General features: G+C 42.1%; 1 protein-coding gene across 2 annotated transcripts in view; it reads right to left on the reverse strand.

The window, feature by feature from the left end:
* The window catches only part of LOC122645809 (LRR receptor-like serine/threonine-protein kinase FEI 1), a 73,552-nt gene that overhangs the window by 35,646 nt on the left and 16,842 nt on the right, over positions 1 to 21,064 (reverse strand). For both annotated transcript variants that reach the window (XM_043839175.1, XM_043839176.1), the window contains exon 3: positions 16,384 to 16,623. In XM_043839175.1, coding sequence (XP_043695110.1) covers positions 16,384 to 16,480 — 97 coding nt within the window. In that variant the 5' untranslated portion in view covers positions 16,481 to 16,623. The remainder of the gene's footprint in view (positions 1 to 16,383; positions 16,624 to 21,064) is intronic.

Consider the following 21,064-nt stretch of genomic DNA (forward strand, 5'->3'; position numbering starts at 1 on the left):
TCTGTTGGATATAAATTTTCTCTTTTACTTCCTTAAATCTGAACTGAATTGTTTAGTTTTCTCTCTTATTAGAGACTCTGTGTTTGTAAATCATTCTTGACTAGTAGCTTGGGATTAGATCTGCATTACTGGGCCCTGCAGATATTAAAAATCCTTACCCAACTGCAAAACCAACATGGAATACCATCACAAGAGGGTAGGGCTTGAGCACCAGTTTGTTTGCCCCATTGTGATCCCAACTCCCAAGTGTATGGTATTTCCATCTCCATTTGTCATGTACAGCAGTAAAACAAGGAAGTAGAGACCTAAGAGCTTAAAAGTCCCACCTAGAGACTTTTTTTTTTAAAAAAAACCTGAATATTACCTGGGACCCGGGCCAGCCCCTAGAATTTTATTAGAATCAATAAATTTAATAAAGAATACAAGGGGGGGACGTACCGCCTTACCCCAACCCTAAGGAGCAAGCTCTCAGCAAACCACTAGGCCCCAACCCATACAAAGAGAAAGGAAAAGGCCTCTACATTCTGAGAACGGGTAGACCTGCACTGTCCTCCTGAAGAATATGCTGTAGATCCCCGAGGCGGGCTGCCAAAGTTAAAGATGCTAGAGGACTTTGTAGAGCAAGCAAAGTTGGCAAGCCAATCTGCATCCCTGTTACTTTCCCTAAACGCAAAGGAAACAAGAGGCCGCGTAGACCGCAGCAAAACCATCGTGTCTTGGAACCAGTCAAACCCCTCCAAAGGTTGCACCTCCTCTGATTAACCATTCCAACCCTGACAGATGAGTCTGAATTGACTACAAAGTCGGTGAACCCTAAGTCATGACACAACTTCAAGCCGTCCCTCAAGGCCCTCAACTCAGCAACCGAGTGTTATACCCGCACCCAAACTACACCCTAATTCTTCGGGCCACGTTGAACTTTCATTGGTAGATGTTGCGACGCTGCCAACGGTCAACACCTGTGACCTTGAGCCGTAGCAGTCAGGGTGATAACTGGAATAAAAGGGTGGAATTTCGATCTAATGGGCGGTGTGACCGCGTGAAGGTGAGCATTTAATCCTTAAATATCATGTGTACGTGCTCCCTTTGTAACCCTCGAAAGGTGGGCCAAGTCCGGGCTCTAATGCCTTGGGTTTACCCTATTTCTGTAGGACTGGACCCTGAACTGGATTCACAGTGGTGAGTCCACACTTGTTGTAAGGTTAATTTTGGGTAAAGTGTTGTGGGACCCCACCCTCTTCTATTCTATTTTTGTTGGGCCTTAAAAGTGGGCCCTATAGACCCAACTTAACCTAAAAATGGATTTTGAAACTTAAGGACCAAACATCCAGGCTCGGGTTCACGCACGGATTCACATCCAGGCTTGGATCCGGCCTTGTATCCGATGCGGGTCGAATACGAAATTTCAAGAATTTTGTCATTCACTAAAACTAAGAACAACAGTAATATTAAAGAGTTTATACCATATAATTGATGAAACTTAAAAGGAATAAAGAAATAAGTGTCTTAGACAATTGAGGTTGCATCGTGGTGATAAGATAAGTGATCCATGATGTGTCCCGAGTTGTTGCAGCAGCAAGAACCTAGTGACTTAGACATGTTTGCTAGGTGGCTAACATTGGCTAACATTGTTAATTAATTCATGTATCATGGACTATGTGTTATTGTTTGCATGTTCCCCATCCCCTCACTAGGCTCAGTGGAGCTTACCCCCTCTTTGCTCAACCTTTTTAGATGCGTTGCAAGTGATGTTTTAGTGGAAATCTCTGTGGCTCTTTCTCTTGAATATGTTTTGCTCGATGTTGCTGACGTGCAATCGGTGACTAATATCTATGATGTTGATTAGATGTTGATGACTGTGCCAATGGGGCACTTGGATCGAGACACTTATTTCTTTATTCCTTTTAAGTTTCATCAATTATATGGTATAAACTCTTTAATATTACTGTTGTTCTTAGTTTTAGTGAATGACAAAATTCTTGAAATTTCGTATCCGACCCGCATCGGATACAAGGCCGGATCCAAGCCTGGATGTGAATCCTTGCGTGAACCCGGGCCTGGCTGTTTGGTCCTTAAGTCTCAAAATCCATTTTTAGGTTAAGTTGGGTCTATAGGGCCCACTTTTAAGGCCCAACAAAAATAGAATAGAAGAGGGTGGGGTCCCACAACACTTTACCCAAAATTAACCTTACAACAAGTGTGGACTCACCAATGTGAATTCAGTTCAGGGTCCAGTCCTACAGAAATAGGGTAAACCCAAGGCATTAGAGCCCGGGCTTGGCCCACCTTTCGAGGGTTACAAAGGGAGCACGTACACATGATATTTAAGGATTAAATGCTCACCTTCACGCGGTCACACCGCCCATTAGATCGAAATTCCACCCTTTTATTCTAGTTATCACCCTGACTGCTACGGCTCAAGGTCACAGGTGTTGACCGTTGGCAGCGTCGCAACATCTACCAATGAAAGTTCAACGTGGCCCGAAGAATTAGGGTGTAGTTTGGGTGCGGGTATAACATTCCCCCAACCTTACAAGAAATTTCGTCCCCGAAATTTGGCGTACCTTGTAACTCGAAAAGAGAGGGGTACTTCGTCCGCAATTGTACCTAAGGCGAGTCACAAAAAGGTGGGGGGGACAAAAAGGAGAACAAGTTGGCCCCACAATTAGGTTCGCTTTCTTTGCAGAAATTTGAGATCGAAAATTGCAAAAATTTCTGCTGTCATGCTTTGTATATTTATTAAGACATTGTTTATAGTTATGTCCCGACATATTTGTATTATGGAGGCCTGGTTTAGTACTCCACTCACGGATTTTACCCTTCCAAACCAGTACCCTACTCCCTCAAAAGTCAACATAAGGTCCACCAGTCACAATAGACTGAAACCTTGGTCAAAATTACACTAAGTAGCACTCACATACTCCTAAACTTTGTTCATGAACTTTGGGCAGAATTAAAGTGATTGAGGAAGAACTCAACTGTGACAAAAAAGACCAAAAACAAACATATGGAAGTTTCTCAATCATGACAGGAAGCAACCTCAAAATGGACCCAAATCAGAATCTAGTTTCACTCCTAGTAGGTCAAAAACCCCAAAATCTCACCCTAATCTGACCTACATTGGGTCTTGTGATTTGGGTCCTAAGTATAGCTCCAAAACTCTAACACATAATAGGTTTTCAAAATAAGGAAAAATCAGAACTTTAGCCTTAAAACAGAATGGGTTCCAATGCAACAAAATAAAAAATTCACTTTAAATCAGAGAAGGTTCCAATGCAGCAAAATTCAGAAATTATTTTAAAGCAAAGTAGTTTTCAATGTAGTAAAAATCAGAAATCAGCTTTAAAACGTTATACGGTTCAATGCAGTAAAATCAGAAATTAGCTTTAAAATAGTGTAGTCAAGCTAAACCATCAATCTAAGTCAAATTTGGGAAACCCCTAACCGTACAAGGATTTTCATTCTCTACCCGAATTTTTTTTTTTTTTTTTTTTTTTTTTTTTTTTTAACCCGAATATTACTTGGGACCCGGGTTGGCCCCTAAACCTTTATTAAAATCAATGAGCAAATAATAAAGAATACAGGGGGGGCATTCTGCCTAACCCCTTCCCAAGACAAAATCACACCTCTCAATGAACAGCCACCCCATACAAGAGTAAAAACAACCAAGCCATTAGCTTCGTAGGACAGGAAGGCCAGCTTTGTCCTCACGGAGAATGGCCTGAAAGGGACCACCCGGCAAGCTCTCCGGTTGATAAACAATAGAAGTCATCGCAAGACAAGAGTGCTTGGCCAACCAATCAGCCGCTCTGTTGCTCTCCCGGTAGGCAAAAGTGATGTTGGCCCGAGTACAAGCTAATAATTCATGAATCTCCTTGTAGTGATACCACCCTTCCCATAAGTTACCCCTCCTCTGATTGACTGCTCTAACCGTTGCCTCTGAGTCACTGTTAATTACAACATCCGTGAACCCCAAATCCTTACACAACCTTAGGCCATCCCTCAGCGCCTTGAGTTCCGCCAGTGAGCTGGTACTCGGCCCATAAAAATTAGAGAAGGCTGCCAGCGCTTTCCCATTCCGGTCTCTAATAATCCCACCTCCTCCACCCAGGCCAGGGTTACCAAAACAAGCTCCGTCAACGTTCAACTTTACCGAGTAGAAGGGGGGGCACCAGTATACTGGGATGGGCCATTTGCACTTTACGATGGGAGCTGGAAGACCCAGACACTATAAGATCAAGGTTTCCCTAGCAGATCCGTGGGTACCTACCTTGGTCGGGTAGGGCAACTCCCTCACCCAGGCTTTGATGCAAGCAATAATGGAGTTGGCTGTCCGCCTCCTGTCATCATGTCTTCTGAAGTTTCTCTCCCTCCATAGCTCCCAAATGATCAAGGATGGCAGAATCCCAGTAATAACAACACTAAGACCATGTCCACCTGCTAAACTCTGCCAGAGTAAGACCCTGTTTCTCTACCCGAATTGGACATGGTCTTGTGTTTTTTTTTTGCTGTTGTGCTTTATCTCCTATTGGTGCATTATTTATGATTGAATCTTAACCCATTTGCTCTATGTGTGGTTGTTATAGCATTGACTCCATGTTCTTTGGCATGCTCACCAAGGGTCTCAAGCAATTTTTTTTTTATTTTTTATTTTTTGGGAATAGCCCCCTACTGAGGTCAAATCTTTCACAATCATTGTCTTTTATTAAAGAATCAAACACAAAAGGCATCAATCCTATCATTGGAGATTGGTGTATACTGCTTAGATCATCCATTCACTGATTTTAGAATTTTTATACTTAAGTTGTAATTGTATTGGCATTTTCCCCTTTTTCTCATATCTCTACTTGAATGAGGCTTTATTTTTTTTTGTTTTTAGTTTGCATTGATTATTATTTGTCCAAGTGTTTGTTGGACTCCAAGTCTTTAGAGCTATGCCCTTAAGCTTGGGGTCGAAATTGACAAATCTAAGTTCTTTCTCAAAACCTGCTATTGTGGTTTTGTTTCTATTAGAAATTTGTTTGCAACATAACATCAACCTATTTACACTATATAAGGTTTATATAATACTACTTTCATGGACTTTGCATTTCCAAACCAAGGATCTAGACAAGGGGTTTTGATAAAGAAAATCCAACCCAAGTTTTAATTCCCAATTTCCTTTGTTATATATGGATTGAATTATTAATGTAAGATTTTAATTGTGTCTCTACCACTTGATACAAGTTGTATATGTTACACCTTCCCTGTTTCACCAATCAAAACCAGATTTTTTTTTTTAAAAGGTACATGATAAAGTTGCTAGCATGCTCTAAGTTGGATTTTTTTTTATTTTTTTTTATTTCCTTTATATGGCATACCATGTCCTAAGCATATGTTAACATTATAGTTTCAGGTTAGTGGTGACATTTGACCATCACCTAAACAAATCTCATTTTCCTCAGCTTTTAAGTGTTCTCTACTTGTGAATCAAGGATTTTCACCTCTAAATTTACTATTTATTTTTCAGATGGACTTAGAGATTTTGCACATGGGGCAATTAGTCTGTTTATATGCCTTACTAGGATTTTAGCGTCCAAACATGCAAGTTCCATTTGATCTCTCAGTGTACACCCTTCTTACTTGTTATAACAGTGTATCATGTTCGATACACAAAATAACATTAAAACTTCATATTTATGATTCCATTTGGTCATAGTATAAATATTTCTATTTTTAACAAAATTTTCTAAGTCTTACCCTTTGTAGTTTAAGAATTAAATCCCCGATTTTGCTGTATTTTGTGAAAAGATAGAGGAATTAGGCACTTGGGCTTGTATGCATAGATCTGTACTACTTTTCTTACAAGGCTTTTACTCTGAAGACTTTCACTTCTGATTCTCCAATACCTAACTCAACTTTAGAATGAATTGGAATGTTGATAGAATCCCTACTGCTCGCTCCCAATAACGGAGGGGACATTCGGTGACCCATTACTCCACTCATATCCATTGTTGAGTAAAGTTTTGTCAAATCCTTCAGTTCCAGTTTCCATACTCTTACCCACACAAGACTACAAAACCAACACCCGACACAACACCATACACCAAATAAGCTTTGGGATTGAATAGTTCTATCCATCGGTTTGTGGGTGCATAACTTTATCGAAACTCGACTACGTGCCTATGCAACACGGAAGAGAAAGGCAAAACCTCCTCTCCAACCACTAGACTAAGTAACAAGTCCTTCGGTGAATCCCTCACCGACAATCAAATTAAGTAGCAAGTGATTCTTATCAACCTTAGTCGGCGGCTAAAAGAACGCAGCCCCAAAAAGACAACGCATGCACAGGTCATAGGTATAGATAAGGTACCTGTTACGGTGCCCGGTGTTGACTCTGTCTGTCTTCTCTATGGTCAAGGTGACAGCTACCTTGGGACCTACCGTCCAATTGTGGCTGCTCGGGATATGCGACATGTGAATCCGACACATACTTGGCTCCACGATATGGGCAAACCCTGGTTGTATACCCCAACTGATTGCAGTCATAACAACAGAAGTTCGGCCTAGACGACTGAGGTGTCACTGTGAATTGTGCCATTTGGCCAGGTTGGTTTGCATCCCTTCTACCAAAGCTTGTTGGAGTCGAATCAGGATAGGGTCCTCTGGGAGCCTTACTAGGTGTCTCAGACTCTTGCGAGGTCATAGCTTTCTTCTTAGATCCTTGTGTTCGAGGTGGCGGTCTAGGTTGGTCCTGAGGTGCATCGCTTGTAGATGGTGCAACAACTACGGAGGAATCCGCTGACACGGTCTGCATCTATTGTGCCGATTGGATTCGTGCATTCACACTAGCTATGAACTCTTATTATTGCCTTCTCATGGCCCCCAACATATCCTCTACATACTTGCCTTGTTGTTGTTGAAAACTCCTCAGGATATCATTCACTATGAAGATAACCTCATCAGTAGTGAGGGGGGTTGAGCAGCAGGAGCAGGAGGTGGTACTTGTACAGGAGGCACTGGTTGCCTTTCTCCTTCCAGCATTACCACTTGGAAAAGGGCATTCATGGTTTGTATGAAGGTCTGATGCTCCTGTTTCATGATTCGCAACATACTCCTCAGTATTGCCATCACGTCTGCATTGCTTTGGGTAGGACGGGCGAGTGGTACAGCCGTGTTTGAGGCATCTGAGGCCTCATCATGGGGAGGGGAGAAATTCACATCTGAACGGTTGTGAACCATTATAAATACCTATTCAAAATTCTCAACCCAACACGTACATTTAGTAGGTTTCATAAAGAGAAATCCAAGTCTATAGAGAATCCATACATATATATATACGACAGCTTAAAAGCAAAGAGGGAAGTCATAAGGAAAGAGTACTAAAATCTAGAGATGATTTGGCACATGGAGCTAGGCTTAGGGTCCTTGGCCCACATTTATTATGTGTTATGCTCTTTACATTTATTAGTTTAAGTTATTGTAGTTTATTTACTTCATTCTATGTAAGAATAACAAGAAACCCAGCTGAATTTCTTGAGAATTCAACCTTAGTGGACGCCTCAAGGGGAGGTCTATGTAATCAAGTTGAATCTAAGAATAGAACGCTAATTCATCACTACTGTGTCATATTATTCTTGTTTTATTATTGATGTTATCGGCTTTCACGCCTATCTAGTCTTCTGCCTAGGTTTTGTTATACAATATCATTGTCTTGCAAGTCTTTTAATTAAAACCTACTTGTGTAGAGTAAATTGATATTCCGCTCGACTTTGATTCCAAGTGCAGAGCATCACGCTCTGATACCATGTTGTCACGCCCCCATCCCAAAAAGGGATAAAATACAATAAAAGAGGTATGATTAGGATGACACGTGTCACCCCACACTGCCAGGATCTCGATGCAGTGGCTCGAATCACAGTAAACTCAATACAACTGATATGTACATTAGAGTGTGGGAAGAAATACATTTACAATAAATGTAAATGTAGATGCAAAAGTGCGGAAGCGTTTACAATAATAAAAGAGTTCAAAAGTCTAAGTGATAGACAATTAACATATTACATCTTTTTCCAAGAGATTCACTAAAACTAAGAACAACAGTAATATTAAAGAGTTTATACCATACAATTGATGAAACTTAAAAGGAATAAAGAAATAAGTGTCTCGATCCAAGTGCCCCATTGCCATAGTCATGAACATCTAATCAACATCATAAAATATAAATCACCGATTACACGTCAGCAACATCGAGCAAAACATATCCAAGAGAAAGAGCCACAGAGATTTCTACTAAAACAACACCTGCAACGCATCTAAAAAGGTTGCGCAAAGAGGGGTAAGCTCCACTAAGCCCAATGAGGGGATGGGTAACATGCAAACAATAACACAGTCCATGATGCATGAATTAATTAACAATATTAGCCACCTAGCAAACATGTTTAAGTCACTAGGTTCTTGCTACTGCAACAACTCAAGAAACATCATGGATCATTTATCTTATCACCACGATGCAACCTCAATTGTTACCTTGGGGCCCGCGCCGGTAGAAGCCACTCGCCACCCAGAGGCAAACCCCGATAACCAATGATCATCCCTGACCTGGCCTCGTATCACTCCTCAGGCACACTGGGAGCCTTGGTTACCCAATACCTAAACCCCTGTTGGTAAGGGTCGTAGCAAGGGGAACGTAACCCTAACCATACTATATGAACTATCGTGTCGAGAGGTATTTCGGGTGCATCAACGTCCCATACCATCTAGTACCCGGGTACCAGCACGACACGGCGCATGACAAACCATATAATAGCACTAACCGTATGATGCAATATACTACTATCGTATCGGAGCACGTACACAAGATATTTAAGGATTAAATGCTCACCTTCACGCGGTCACACCGCCCATTAGATCGAAATTCCACCCTTTTATTCTAGTTATCACCCTGACTGCTACGTCTCAAGGTCACAGGTGTTGACCGTTGGCAGTGTCGCAACATCTACCAATGAAAGTTCAACGTGGCCCGAAGAATTAGGGTGTAGTTTGGGAGCGGGTATAACACTGAGTTAGTACAATCACCATAAAAACTGAAGAAGCCTGCCAGAACCACACCCTTCTTGTCTCTAATGATCCCTCCACCCTCCAATGCCTGGGTTGCCCTTACAAGCATAGTACTAAAGCTCCCAAATCTCCGAGATCAAGAATATTTGAGTATCTCAACCTCGAGAAATGAAACACAAGCTCGAATCAAAAATGCAAAAACTCATCGAGATTTTTTTCAAATGTAGCTTTATAAATGCAAGCTCGTTAGTCTCCGAATTTGATCGAGACTTAACAAGGAGGTTTTTTCTCCTCGTTAGTCTTGGTCGCTTCTTCTCCCATACTAGACGGGCATTCATTATCCAAAGAGAGAACAATGCAAGTTCCCAAACCTATGAGTGGGCACCGACGTCCGAGTAATTATTATTAAAATATTTGTAAACATTCGAGCTAGATGCCTATTGACTTGTATGACTATCGAGGATATTGCATATTGATACCATCTTCTTAACTTGTTATTTACTTACTTAATATTATGACTTAAGTTATGACTTCAAGGAGTCATTCCTTTATTCTTCCAACTTCCAAGTCAATTAGGCTATTGTTTAAATTGTTTATTAATCATTAATTTATTATGTCCTCTAGTACTTAAAGTCTTAAACAATGTGTATGTGTAATTAACTAAGTTATACATTAGGATTCGACCGTACATTGCCAATCAATGGTGCAAATCCAAAACACCACTTTGGGTGACTATTTTTGCAATTCGAACATTTAAATGTGTTTATATAGCCTAAAATAGGGTTTCCATGAAGTTTCAGGCCTTAACTGGCCTAAAACCCACCGAAATGACCTACCGAAACATAACGAAAAATGCAATTTTGATCGAAATATCCGAAATTTTAATTTCGGATATTTCGGCCAACTCGAAACACCGAAACGAAACTAGTTTTTGAACTATGCTTACAAGCACCATCCACATTGAGTTTAATCGTGGCAAAGGCGGGACACCAATGCACAGGAGTGGACGCTTCAACCTTTGAGGGGAATCCAACAAACTTAAACTTTTTATTTTCTCTATTTTTAATGTGTTAATAGATGTATACTCAAGCCATGTTTTATTTTTCTCTATTGTTTCTCAAGTTTTAAGAAGAAAATTCAGAAATCGAAGAAGAAATCGAAGAGGGAAAGAAGAAATCGAAAGAAATCGAAGAGGGAAAGAAGACAGGAAGAAGAAATCGAAGAGGGAAAGAAGACAGGAAGAAGAAATCAAGAAGAAATCGAAAGAAATTGAAGAGGGAAAGAAGAAATCGAAGAGGGAAGAAGAAATCGAAGACAGGAAGAAGAAATCGAAGAGGGAAAGAGAGTCGAGGAAGAAATCAAAGAGGGTCGCCATGGCGTAGGTCGCCATGCAGCCCTCTCCGCCAGACGCCATGACACATCACTAATGGCAAAGCTACCACCCGTGATGCTATGCCTGACCACATCCAAGTCAATAAGAGCCAGTACACCCTGTTTCCAAGACCCATCCCCCTCTAGGGCATCCTTGACTTGCAAATCCATGTTGACCTGAAGGGGATTGTCGACAAAATCAATCAGCGGGCCAACCCCTACCCAATTATCCAACCAGAACTTAATATTGCCAAAGCTGATCAACCATCTTGACTTGGCCAAAATGAGGTCCTTGTAAACCAGAGCGTTTCTCCAAGGCCTCGAGCCAATCCCGCTCGGCTCCGCTAAAGCAAAGTGGTTGTTTTTAATGAATTTAGCCCTGAAAAACTCACTCCATAGGGAACGCTCAATCAGAACCCTCCATAAGCCCTTCAGCCAAAGGGAGAGCCCGAAATCCTCCAAGAGCCTGATTCCCAATCACCCTTCTTCTAAGGGCCTACAAACTTTCTGCTAACTCACCCAGTGTTTGCGCTTCCCCCATTCCGAGCTTCCCCAAAGGAAATCAGCAAAGATTCCATAAATCTGGCCAAGGACGGCCTTAGGAGGGTCCAGAGAAGCAAGCAAATGAATAGGCATAGAGGCCAACACATGTTTCAAGAGTGTAACACAACCACCGGAATATAAGAGCCAACCTTTCCACCCCGCCACCTTGTCTCTTATTTTACCAACCAAGTCATCAAAGAAACAGATTCGAAGCCTTCCAGCATGAAGAGGGCCCCCCAGATAAATAATAGGGAGAGACTTTCTAGTAAACTCGGTAACATTACCAATCATACGGGCTCTAAACCCAGAGACCTTGTCACTCAACAAGAAGCAACTTTTTTGTTTGTTTATCAACTGACCTGAGAAGCTTTCATATCTGCCAAGGTAGCCCAAGACCTGCTTCAGGGAGCGCTTCAATCCCTTAGTAAACATGATAGTATCATTAACAAACAAGCAGTGAAAGATACCAGGACACCCTCTGGGAAGCTGAAAATAAGCTGCACACCCTTCCATAAAAAGTTTTTTAACACCCCTGCTCAGGACCTCTTCTGCCAAAATGAACAGAGCAGGAGATAAGGGGTCTCCCTGCCTCAGACCCCTAGTAGACTTGAAGAAACCAAAGGAGCTTCCTCCCAGAACAATAGAGAACCAGCAATTCTCAGTGGTCTTCCTGATGAGGTTGATCCAGACCTCAGAAAAGCTAAACCTTGACAGGACCAAGTAGAGGAACTTCCACTCCAAGCGATAATATGCCTTAACCATTTCCAACTTGAGGATCACATTGCCCCCCCTAGTCTTCCTGTTTAAATCCTGAGTGACCTCCTGAGCAATAGAATATTACCATGGATGCATCTGCCCTGAACAAAAGCACCCTGCTCTTCTGCAACCAAGGAAGGGAGCAATCCCGACAACCTAACAACAAAAATTTTGGCGATAACCTTAGAGGCAAAATTACAGAGAATGATGAGGCGAAAATCAGACAATACCTCGGGGTTGTCTTTTTTGGGAACAAGCACCAGGTTAGCCGAGGTGAAACTCCTTGGAAAAAGACCCCCACCAAAGAAATCTTTAACAGCTGCCCAGACATCAACCTTGACAACCTCTGAACATGCCGTGAAAAAATACCCCGCGAAGCCATTAGGACCTGGAGCACTGTCACAGGATAGAGAGAAAACCGCCTCTTTCACTTCCTCCATAGAGGAGACCGTCATGAGTGAAGCATTATCATCCTCTGACACAACCTGAGGAATACTAGCCAGCAGATCCTCATCAACCAGACACCCTTGAGAAGTGAAGATATCCGAGAAATGTTTCACAGCCACTGCCTACACCCCTTCCTGGTCAGTGATCCACTCCCCCTCCTCAGACTTAACCCTGGGAACACCACACTGCTTATGACGGACCTTAATCATAGAGTTGAAGAATTTTGTATTCCAATCCCCTTCCTTAAGCCAGGTAACTCTGGATTTTTGTCTCCAAAAAATTTCCTCTTATAGAAGGACCTCCTGAAGCACCTCCCTAGCCTCTACCAGAGTCCCTGAAGCCTCTGAGCTGGCGAACGTGTCAAACTCCGCCTCTGCCCTACTAACAGCATCCTCTACATCCCAAACTTTCTGGTGAATATTGCCAAAAACCTCACTGTTCCCCGTGCAGAGGGCACCCCGAAGTCGTTTCAACTTCATAAACAGCATAGGCGAACCGGCGAGGGGCACTTCCCGTTGATTCTTAATGAAGCCTCGGAAGTCTGGGTGCCTTAGCGACATCTGCTGGAATTTAAAGGCTGAGCCGAACCTACTGCTAGGGTCCGAGACAAAAAGCAAGATAGGAGCATGATCAGAGCAAGTTCTATTTAAGTGAGAAACCTCGAACCTGGGGAAAGCAACAACCCAGGCTGAGTTCACCAAAAACCGATCCAGCCTCGCCAAAACCTTACCTGCACCATTCTGATTGTTTGACCAGGTAAAGATATTAAAAACATAATCCGCATCAATAAGACCAGCAAAGTTAAAGATATTAAAAACATAATCCGCATCAATAAGACCAGCAAAGTTAACAAAACTACCAAACTCATCCATAGAGAGTGAGCAAGCCGATCTACCACCAATTTTCTCCAGAGGGGATAAAATAGCATTGAAATCGCCCCCTACCGCCCAGGGAAGAGAGGAGGAACTTGAAAACCGAACTAAAGCCTCCCACAGATCCCTTCTCTCAGCCACCGAACAAAGCCCGTGGACAAAAGAAATATGAAACAAAACCCCATTGGCTGCCAAGCACTCCAAAGTGATAAACTAACAGTGCTCCTCCACCACTTTCACCTGAACAGAGCCCCTCCAAAAGACCCAGATTCACTCTGTAGTAAAGACCGCATCCAAGCCAATCCTTCTCATAACCACTGCCGCCTTAGAAGGTTGCACCTTAGGTTCAGCAATCGCTACAATGTCCAGCTTGTGCAACCTAATCATCGCTTTCAGACGCCTAAAGGTAGGCTTATTACCAACTCCACGAGCATTCCAAAAGAAGCAATTCATTTGGAACCCTTGAAGCTAACATCCACCGGTCCCATAGACCTTGTAACCCGCCTCTCAATCCCTCCCTTGGACTGGCATTTCCGCCTCATTTTCTTCCTCTTGTAGACAGGGGCAGCAAGCAAGGCAGACCTAACAGACACTCGCTTCGCCAAAGGAGGGCCCACCGGTACCGCAGCACCACCCTCTTCACTCAGCCTTGTAAAAGTTCTCTGAACCCTCTCCTCAATAGTGGCGTTAAAAGCTTTGAGGCTCTCTAGAAGAGCACCACGATCCAAAACAGCCGGAACTAGGTCCACAGACCTAGCATCATCACGGAAGCAGGGAAGCCCACCTTTGTCATAGGGCACCGGCAAAGTGGAACCCCCCACAGATTGCAAACCAACCGCCAACAAAACGTCACCAACCTCCGCCTCAAAATCCGCAACGCAGTCCATTGCATTGTCACTAACCACATCAGCAACAAAGGCCGAAACCACCTGGTCCTGCAGCGCAGCCTGATCTACCAGAGTTAAGAGGAGAAGACGAAAGAGGAGCAGCCCTCTCTGCCTGAGGAGCCACAACAACTTCATCACAAGGTATCTCTCCCTCATCCACAAGTGCAAGAGCCACCACAGGATCCACGAACACAGAACCAGTCACAGTGCCACCCCCAAAGGAACCCACGACACCTCCACCAGAGCTGCCGGGGACAACACCATCACCAGGTCTAGCAGCCGAAAGGGCTCCAAGCACCGGTACCCTCTGTGCCGCAGGACGCCAGCGACCACCTCTACCTTTAGCCATCGAACCAGATTGAGAATTCCCCAACCTAGGCGCAATACCCTCCAACACCACGGTAGCACCACGCGAGGGCCCTTCGCCCGTTGGAATAAACACACCATCAAGGTTCCGACTTCCAGCCCCAACACCGTCAGCTAATGCAGCGGCAGCCTCAGTCCCACAAACCCCTCCCTTCTCACCCTGCCCAGGGGAAACCCACAATCCTTCTTGGAAGACGGTTTCCTACAATCCCCCTTTGCGTGACCAAGTTTGGAGCAGGAGACACAGTAAGAGGGGAGCCGTTCAAAGATGACCTGCTGATAACACCCATCAGCACCACACCCAATCCAGACCTTCGACGGGAGCAAAGAACGAAGGTCGACTTGCACACACACACGAGCCACTATAGTGAGCGTACAATTGGTTGTCGCACTATCAACTTTTAAAACCCTGCCAATCGCGCCGGCAATGGAAACCAAGAAATTGCCTTGATAGAAATTTACCGGAAAAACAGGAAGGGAAACCCACACCGGAGCAATAAGCGATTCCCATCATCTGAAGTCAATTTCATGAAACGCAAAAGGAACCCTTGAATGTGCATGCTCTCTTTCAACCAAGCCTTAACAAAGTCCGCCTAAACCGCAAACCTAAGAAGCACATGCCGCTGATCCAGAGTCGACACAACAACATCACCCTGAAGGAAGAGAGACCTCTGCAAGCCATCCTTCCCATAGTTGTCACGTCGTCACGGCGATCCAAGTCGGTGGAGGGGTGTCATGTCGATATATCGACATGTCGCCCGCCATGGCAATGGCATTGCCATGGCGATCATATCGACCATGTTTTATTTTTTATTTTCTCTATTTTTAATGTCATTTAGTATGCTATAATATATACCCTATAACATCAAAAATTAACATGAAAGTGCACTACTAATCTACTATGGTTTAATTCATGAAAGTATAATAGCCATTAGTGTATATGAAATCATGGATTATCAAATAATTGATAGCAATAATCTTGTTGATAATAAAGTTGAAAAATCATTAGAGTTGAGATATGATTCATATGAAAGTGACTACAAAAGTAACAAAACAAAAAAACAATTACAAGAACGTAATTTATATTGAGTGAATAAAGCTAATAAACAACCCATCTAAATAAAAAAAAATTTGCTGATGTGAATATGTGATTTTGTATTAGTCAATAGTGTATTAGTGTTTTTTGTTTGATATTTTTTTAGTTTTTTTTTATGTTAAGGAAAAAGCATTAAAATAAAAAATGGTTAAAAAAATTTATTGTTAAAAAATTAAGTTTTATAATTTGAAACAACCATGTCACCCGATATGGCCATATGTCGTGGTTTGGCGTCCATGGCGACGACATGGAGGCCATATCGGTCGATATTCTTACATCATCCATATCAGTGGTCGATATGCCCACTTCTCCAGCGATATGACGCCATGGCGATGCCATGACAACTATGGGCCTTCCATAGCTGCACTTCGTGATTAAAGAAGAAGCAAACGAAAGTTCCGAAAGCTCCACCTCCTGCTTGGAGAAGAAAACTGCAGCTGCAGATGGCAGCGCAAGAGGACGAGCAACCACAGCAGCAAAAGAAGCAGGTCTGGGCCCAGCAGCTGCAGACCCAAGGCAAGGATCAGGAGGGCGACCCTCCTGAGAAGGAGGAATCGCCGTCGCGAGGCCCCACAGGAAACCCTAGCTAACCTACGCCTCCAGAGCCCCTAAACGCTAACCTGCGCCTGGACCCAACCTAATATGTCCCACCTAGAGACTTCTTGGTCTATAGTTAACCAGAAAAAATGATTGTAACCATCCAATCCAACTCATTTTTTCGGACATTTAGAAAGGGCAGTGAGGAAAGACAGAATGGATATAAGCACCCAATCAGTTTGATAACAAAATAGTTTAGTTCCTACAAGGGAGTCATAGAATGGAGATAACAAATTATGGAAGAACTGATAAGTTACTCAAACTCAAAAGTTACCTATGGTTTTTCACTTAAGAAGGTAAGTAAACAAAACAGTCAGAAAGCAACCTGAATATATCAACATATCATTAATTAACCCTTCCCTGGGCAGCAGAAATAAGGGAAAGAGAAAGTCAAGTTATTTAACTATACCATCAGGACTGATAGCATTGCTCTTTCTCATTGGAATGCAAAACAGTACAATGAAAAGAAGCATTAACCCTTGACATTTCATCAAAGGGATGCCCATTCTGGAGCTTGCCAAGCATAATAAAATTACTGCAAATCATCTGAGACACCAAAATCCGGAAAAGCTGAACTTCAACATATTGCCATCCGGCAGGAGCCTAGGAGGTTCCATCAAACAGCAGCACGAGATAGAAAACTAATGATCTGGAAGAAATGAAAACATTCGCAGTTAGTTTAATAATCTAGCTGAATGACTAAATTAGTTCCAAATATTGCAATATTCTGACCATCAAGCAAATCTTAAGTTTTCCTAAGCAAATTAGCTGAATGACTAAATTAGTTTCAAAGATATGCAATATTCTGACTATCAAGTAAATCTTAAATTTTCCTTGGCAAATTATCTCCGGACAATGTACAAGACATTTGCAAGATGACCACATTACCAAAAAGGATTTCATAAAAAAGAAGTTAAATAAAATGAACACAAGGTAAAACAAAGAATTCACAGTCAAAACTACTTTCCATTTAAGCAAAAAATTAAATTTTGGATGCTTTTTTGAATGGCAGAATATCTCAAAAACCCCTCATAAAAATAATTTGAACAAAAATACCCGTTGCCTAATTTCTATCAGACAGTCCAAAGATAAAGTCCTACTTCATACCGTCCTTTTCGCAGCATTTTAGTGCTAAAGCAAATAAAATGACCAAAATACCCGTAATTTATGTCATCTAAATGAAAATTTGTCTTTATAAAAACTCTATAATGAGTTTTTTTTTTTTTTTTTGGTTGAATAACATGCTAAATCACTAAAATTTACATTAAGGCCTAAACGCTGAATTTTATACTGGGAATTTTAGGGTTGCATTTGAGCTAATAAGCAAAGCATTTGTTTGGAAATACTCGCAGTTTTTTAATGTCATTGTTTATTTCTCACAAATAATTTTAAGGCTTCAAGTTGACATGTAAAGTTAGGCTGAAGCAGTAGGAGAGCTGCTTTCTGCTCCTAACTTAGCAGGAGAATAGAATTTTGGCTTATTTGTAAATTCTGTTTAATAAATCTTTAAAACTGATCAAACTACAGCTTTAATGCTTCATTGAATTAACAATGGCCAATTTAACCCCATAAACCATTTCATGGTCTCAAGCTATCTGCTCTTTACAGAAAAACCTAACAGCAGTACGATCTAGCTCATCACACAAACGTAACATTCTAGATAAGTGTCTAACAGACAGTTAAGGTAAGTGCTTAACCAACAGTAGGACAAGTGCTCAACCATAAGCACTAAGCTAGGCAAAACCAAGGTTCAAGAACTCGGTTTCGGTACTGGTTTCGCCCAGCCCAAAAACCGAGTCGGGCCAAGATCTCGGCGATCTCGGCAAGTTGGTGCTTTTTTTTTTGAGCTAGAGTCTGGTTTCAGTGGGTTTTAAACCTAGTTTGGGCCTGAAACTTGGTACTCAGCCTATTTTTGGCCATATAAACACAATGGCACTATCAGATTTTGCAAAAACAAAGTCCACATAGGAGTTTCACTTTGGACCGTAGGTTGGTAGGCGACGGTGTACTAAAATACCCTACTTTACACATAATTTAGTAATAGAAAGCAATCAAAGCATTCAAATCATGTAAAACAACTTAAATAAGCATTAGAAATGGAAAGTAGGGTATTTTACATCAATCTTAACATATATGATATACCTCTATCCTTCCAAGCCATGTTTCCAAAGCCAGTAAGGCTCAGACTGTGCCACATAGGATTCTCATGTCAAAGTGTTGCTGAAGAAATGCGTGTAGTCTACCACATAGCCTAGATAAGTGATGTCATCAGCTATCCGAAAGTACCCTATCCTAGGGTATAAAAGAGGCGATTGCAATGGGAATAATGGAATCGATCCACTGCTACTGCCATCAGGCATGTATGGTTGGGTTGGGACTATGAATAGGTCGTCAACAAACCCTGACCTAGTGCTCCGAGTGTTGAAGTCATGGCCATAGTGTACTGACTGCGGCTGCCCAAAGCCACTATATTCGAACCGGTGCTCTCCTGGCCATAATCATAGTCATACTAAGGCTGAAATGCATGCCACACTGACGCACACTTGAGATGATTTGTAACAAATCTTGCAAGTTTGTAACTAGTTGACATCTCCGGCAAGTTCTTCGTCGAAACCAAGGTGGAAAAACCTCAAAAATCAGCTCACTAGCATAGTTCCCTCACTTCCCTGTCGAGTTCACCGAGACAGTCAAGTTTTCGAGATGTGTAAATTTTAAACTAAGGCTTGGTCCAAATCTCGGTCAAACCAAAATCTCGAACCAAGTTCTCAACTCGACCGAGATTTCGCCCTAGTTGGTACACTTTTAAATTTCACCTTCAATCTCGTCTCAGTTTTGAAAAAAAAGGAGATCTCGGCGAGTTCTTGAACTATGGGCAAAACTACCTAAGACACCTCATGGGTTCTTAGAACACGAGTCAAAAACATTGCAATGGCAATATGGCATGCCTATTTTTCATTTTCTGGTTGTGTCCACCAAAATATGTGACCACAACAACAGACCTACTTTTCATCCACTGATCAAGTCCTCACATATCAGGCTTCACATGATAGTACACACTATCAAACAATTAATAATTTCAAACCATTTGAAAAGTAAGAGAAATTTGAATAAGAACAAGTTTGGAAGGAGAGCATGCCTAAAAAGGAAAACATATTATCTTGTCGCATATAGTGGAAACATACTTTTGGTGACACTAGCTGATTGCCTCCACGAAACGTGTGTAAAATATCAAGTTTCTTGGGTTACCCAAGCCAACCAGTTGCCTTACGTTTAAAGCTTCCCAGATGGCCAGACCTAGACAATAGATATTTCTGGGATATGGCACTCAACTTGGGCACCTTTGCCTTACCTTGGCACCTAATATACATGTCAGATACTAATAAATGTGACATTGTCAGAGCATCATAGATCCGTACAAGAATTCGTTGATCTCAACAAAGTACAGTATTAACCCATCTGCCTCTTATACTAACAAGAGGTGTGATTTTAAATATTTCTACTTTTCACTAGCCAAATAAAAAAGGTTATTTGATCCAAGAAAAACACCACCACAAAAAAGAAAGGGTTATTTGAAAACAGGTAGGTAAAAAAAGGGCGTACCCAGTGCACGAGGTTCCCGCCACTTCAAGGTCTGGGGAGGGTCATAATATGCGCAGCATTACCCCTGCTTTCACAGAGGGGCTGTTTCCAGACTCAAACCCATGACCACTTGGTCACCAAGGAGCAACCTTACTGTTGCACCAAGGCCCGCCCTCAAACTTAATGATCCAAACATGTACCTGCAAACAAGAAGGTACATAACTTAATGATGAAAATGATTTGAGGAATAATAATAACTTGTGTCCCAAGGGAGCACAGTCATATTCTATTTATAATAAGCGAGAGAGCAAATTACAAGGACACCATCAGAACAATACATAATTACAAGAATACCAAATCACCCTTTAACCCCACATTACAACACTCCCCCTCAAGTTGGTGCATAGATGTCATACATGCCCAACTTGCACAAAATAGAATGAAAAACCTTACGACTTAGTCCTTCAGTGAAAACATCAGCCAATTGTTCACTTGACTGGACAAACGGAATACAGATAACTCCTTGATCAAGTTTTTCTTTGATAAAATGAGTATCTATCTCCACATGCTTTGTACTGTCATGCTGAACTAGATTGTGAGTAATGCTAATTGCGACTTGCTACCACAGTACAGTGTCATGGGAGAATTGGAAGTAATACCAAGGTCATGTAAAAGGCCTTTAAGCCATAACATCTCACATATGCCATGTGCCATAGCACGGAATTCTACTTCAGCACTTGAACGGGCAACCAGAACTTGTTTCTTACTACGCCAGAACACAAGATTTCCTCCACCAAAGGAACAATAGTCAGATGCGGACCTAAGGTCATCTGGAGACCCTGACCAATCAGCATCTGTGAAAGCTTCTATACGCATATGAGTATGAGGAGAAAGAAGGATCCCTTTCCCTGGAGCTGACTTCAGATACCTCAGAATACGATACACCACATTGAGGTACGTGGAGTATGGGTCATGCATATACTGACTCGCCAAACTTACAGCATGAGCAATGTTTGGTTGAGAAAGGTATATCAACCTCCTTACAAGATGTTGTTAATCTCTTGTTGAATTATTTATCCACCCGTGTCAACCTTTGGATAGTCCGCCGTGTTAGAGCTCCTGTATGATATACATATTGTTTCCTCCCTTTCCTACAAGATCGGCCTTTTAGAGGAAGCGGTTCCAACATGGTATCAGAGCAGGCAGGGGTAACAGTATCGAGTCCCCCTAGGAGCGGACAGGTGTTGAATTATTTATCCACCCGTGTCCCCCTTTGGATAGTCCGCCGTGTTAGAGCTCATGTATGATATACATATTGTTTCCTCCCTTTCCTACAAGGTCGGCCTTTTAGAGGAAGTAGTTCCAACACCTCCTTTGTCTACTGGCTCCTCATCTTTGCACTTCAGATGTGTGTTAGCCTCAAGCGGAGTGTCAATAGGACAACAACCAAGCATCCCTGCCTCAGACAAAAGATCTAAGGTATATTTCCTTTGAGAGAGGAAGATCCCCTT

The sequence above is a fragment of the Telopea speciosissima genome, chromosome 11 (assembly GCF_018873765.1).
Source record: "Telopea speciosissima isolate NSW1024214 ecotype Mountain lineage chromosome 11, Tspe_v1, whole genome shotgun sequence".
NCBI lineage: Eukaryota > Viridiplantae > Streptophyta > Magnoliopsida > Proteales > Proteaceae > Telopea > Telopea speciosissima.